At 42.1% G+C, this 4,173-nt stretch overlaps 1 protein-coding gene across 1 annotated transcript in view; it reads left to right on the forward strand.

Annotated features, from left to right (window-relative positions):
• Window positions 1-2,914, forward strand: part of OLAH (oleoyl-ACP hydrolase) — a 73,055-nt gene extending 70,141 nt beyond the window's left edge. Inside the window, exons 6-7 of the mRNA XM_007954927.1 lie at window positions 2,379-2,464; window positions 2,778-2,914. Coding sequence (XP_007953118.1) covers window positions 2,379-2,464; window positions 2,778-2,914 — 223 coding nt within the window. The remainder of the gene's footprint in view (window positions 1-2,378; window positions 2,465-2,777) is intronic.
• Window positions 2,915-4,173: the final 1,259 nt, after the last annotated feature.

A 4,173-nucleotide genomic window follows, 5' to 3' on the forward strand; every position in this document is an offset into this window, starting at 1 on the left:
AATCCTACTTCCGTAGTGATACTGCCTCGGAAAGCCAAGGAGGGTTCGCTATGAGTCAGGGCTGACTTGACAGCACATAACAACAACAACAACAACAATCCTCATGGCAGCAGATCACCAGGTCTTTTCCTGCGGAACCTCTAGGTAGGTTTGAACCACCACCATTTAAGTTACCAGCAGAGTGCTTAACCATTGTGCCACCAGGGCTACCACCCCCTATTCTGCTCTCTCTGGCCTCCTGCTTTGCTCTTTCTTGGGAGGCCTTGTTGGAGGTCTATGGGAAGAAGGCTGTGAGTCAGTGTGAATTTCCTGAATTTTGGACTCCTGCTATTCCAGTGTGATACTTAGGCTGTAACAATTTGTTGAAATTGTTGCTGCTGCTTTTTACCTGTTTGTATAGCAATCACCTAGTCCTTCTATGTTTTGCCATGAGTGAGCCAGGCCACACTCCTGTCTCTTACAGGGGCATGGCCTTCCGTGGAATTTGGATTATTGCTTGCCATGCCTTGCGATCTCAGCTCTCTGATGCAGTTTTTGTTTGTTTGTTTGTTTGTTTGTTTGTTTAAAAGACAATTCTATAGTTTATCTAGCATTTTCTCTTTGTTTGGGTGGGAATGATACTCCTTCCAGTTTTCTATGTGTTAGGCCAAAGCAGAAATCCTTGTTTGGATTCTTGAAAGGGCCACTTAATTGGTCTTCTCAGATGCCTTTGGCATTGTTACTGTGAGCTGCCATTGAGTTGCCTGACCCATGGCAACCCCATGCCCAAAGGAATCAAACCATTGGGATCCATGGAGTTTCCATTGAAATGGATTGTCAGACCTTTCTTCTAGTCCATCTTAGTGTGAAAGTTCTGTTCTGAACTGAAACCTGTTCAGCATTGTATCAATACACCAGCCTCCACCTACAGATGGTGGGGGCTACATAAGAGCAGCCCACTCACAAATCACATGCAGGTCCCTGTGAAGAAGGCAGTTCTACCACTGAGTCACCACTGCCCCTTCAGACCCCCTTACTCCTCTGCAGACCACTCCTCAACCATACCCAGAGGGATAAAGTCAATTTTGATTATGTTCTTTTTTTTTTTTAAGAATTCATTTTAAAATATTTTGTGGTAGCTTCCTATTACTCTAAGGAAGACCAAAATCCTTTACATGGGCTACACTTGACCTCTGGTTAACTCTTCTACCTTAATTTGCTCTCATATCCCCTTCATTCTTTACACAATAACCATTACATTAAGATCATGCTATTCCTCTTCCCTCCTGCCTCTATTCCGTCTGCCAAGTTTTTTTTTTTTTTTTTTTTCCCCTCTCTCATTTCCTTTCCTATTCATTGAGATTCCTTTTCCAGGGAATTTTTTCTTGAGCCTGGTTCTACCCTGCCCTTCTGGCCAGTGTTCTCACATCATCCAGGACTTGGTTAAACTTTCATAGTTCTCTAGTTGTCTGATTACTGATACCTGTTCCCAGCCAGTTTGTAAGCTGCATGAGGGCAGGGACTATTTATCAGTGTATTGATATTGTCTAGAATAGGCCCAGCACCTACCTCAGTAAATATTGTTGCTGTGATTAAAATGAGACTGGATAAAATAAACTAAGAAGCCTGGCTTGCTTGAGCATTTCAACCCTCTCCTGGATCATGGAGGGCTGGAAATACAAGAGAAGTAGTCATTTCTAAGGAGTTCAGGGGGTCATTGGTTAAGTCTTCGGCTGTTAAACAAAAGTTTGGAGTTTGAATACCTCCAGTGGCTCCACGGAAGAGAGATCTAGTGATTTGCTCTCTTAACGATTGTTCTTGTTGTTGTGTGCTGTTGAGTCAGACCCGACTCATAGCGACCCCTCCTTGGGTTTCTGAGGCAGTATCACTATGGAAGTAGATTGCCAACCTTCCTTCAGAGGAGTGGCTGGTGGGTCTGAATGCCAGCTGCCTGGTTAGCAGTCAAGTGCCTTAGCACTATGCTACCAGAGCTCCTAGAAAACCCTTATGGCGCAGTCCTATGTTGTCACAGTGGTTCACTATGGCTCAGAATTGACTCAATACCACCCAACAACCACAAGAGTCATTTCTGGGGAATAATAGTTGGAAATGGTAATTGTAACCAGCCTCACTCTGGACTGTGGGCACAGGTGCCATCTGCTGCCATTTGTAGTGTTCTAGAGGTTAGATGACATTGAGAAATGGCCTGGACCACTGTGAGTCTCAGACAGGTGCTGACAGGTAGAAGTGCCATTGATGAAAAATATGTATTGCTGGAAATAGCAAAAGGGAAAGAAATGAAAACACACCATATTTGATTTAAGTGACGTTACTAGGTTCAGAAATGATTTTGAGATGTTGATCATGAGAAATATTAATGAGTTTTTTTATGTTTACAGTGTTGATCCCCCATCTGAGCCTGTTCTTTCTTGTGACCTAACATGTTTTTTTGGATCCGAAGATAAATTAATAAAGGACATAAAAGGTGAAATTATTTTGATAGTTTGGGATATTTTATTGAAGTATTTGTTTGATGGTGTTACAATTACTATATGAGTAGAAAATTGGCCCAATCTTATGTAGTATAAATGGGGAGATGTTGCTTGCACAGAAAATGAAAGAATGCATTTAATTCTGTGTACTGGTAGGTCTTAGAGAAATGAAAAAATGTAGGACTCATAGAACATGAGACTTGGATATAATTCTACCACTAAGTGTCAGCTCCTAGAGAAGTGGTCAGGAGGTCAATCTTTTGTTGTAATTAGTGTCATTTGTTATTAACTTTTGTTTCTTTTTAGCCTGGAAGGTTGTAACCAGTGGAACTTTTGACACACACCGTCTTCCAGGAAATCATTTTTATCTTATGGAACCCTCCAATGAGACCTTCATCCAGAACTATATAACCAAGTGTCTAGAACTATCCTCACTTTATTAGTTATTTTTCCTTTGGGTCTTAAAGTGATTTTTTAATACTCTTCTTAATTATTCAGAATTAGCTGATTAATTTTATGCTGAGATGTAAAATTATACATTTTCTATTGTCAGGCTGATTTTTTATATGGAAATATTTTTCTCCATGATACATTTATGCATCTGTAGACCAAAGACAGATAAGAATAAGTCTGGCAGAATCTTTTATCATCACTTCAGAATCACCTTAGATTCTCTTTTGTGAGAAGTTTGTCAACAAAATTTATGCTTGGTATATTATCCATTTTTTCCTTCAATTCTTTTAAGGGTGGAAATGATTGACAGGGGACATGCTTCACAATCAATTATTGTTTCATTAATATACTGTAGCTCAAAGCTTGAGCTACTCTTTGGAAATATAGGGTGATCCCATTTAATAAGAAAATTCAGTCTGCAGCTTTAGTAAAATAAGAGAGCCCTAAGATATTATTGTAGTCTGTCCCAGCAAGACCTCAGAATGCCTGCAACCATGGACCACCTGCTGAGGCTTTCATTCTTCATCAATTGCCTGTGGGCTCTGTGTGGCCCATATTGCCCTGGTGATAACCATTTGGGACCCAGGTATTTTGGTTACATTGTGCTGCTCTAATAGAAAACCCCACAAAGTGGGTGGTTTTAAGCAAACTGTGATTCATTCTCTTACAGTTTAGGAGGATAGAAGTCTTAGTTCAAAGTGCCACTCTAGGGACTGGGTGAAGGCCCCTCAACCTTGGGCTTCAGCTCTGCCTCTTGCTCCCAGCCACTGGAGCTGGAGGTGTCTCTTCACTCTGGAAGCTGCTGGCTGCTGAGGCTGACAAACCCAAACCCAAACAAAATGGCACAGTCCCAAGATTACCAAACCCGGTAGGCTACTAGTTCAAGTCTGAGATTAGCAGGAAACATGGCAGGCTGCTGAATGAAGACTTGGCTGTATGTAGGGTCCAAGCGTGCCAAAAAGCTGCAGAGACCGTTCTCTATGCTTCTCCTTAAATACTGGAAGCAGATCACATGCCTAAGGCAGCTACTCAGCTGCTCCAGTAGATTCCACCATGGAGTTGATTACCAATCTTATCATAGGAAAAACTGCATCCAGCTGCCCAGCCAGTCAAAAGCAGGCCCAGCCAAATTGACACACAGCTTACCTACCACACCAGGATAAGCCCTTCGTGGACAACCGAGTTCTGGCTGGTCAGTGGCATATGCAATGGTCCAGCACAAATGCCCTGCCCAACAGGCTGCCTCTGC

The sequence above is a fragment of the Orycteropus afer genome, unplaced genomic scaffold (assembly GCF_000298275.1).
Source record: "Orycteropus afer afer isolate SDZICR_OR568_19922 unplaced genomic scaffold, OryAfe1.0 scaffold00481, whole genome shotgun sequence".
Taxonomy (NCBI): Eukaryota; Metazoa; Chordata; class Mammalia; order Tubulidentata; family Orycteropodidae; genus Orycteropus; species Orycteropus afer.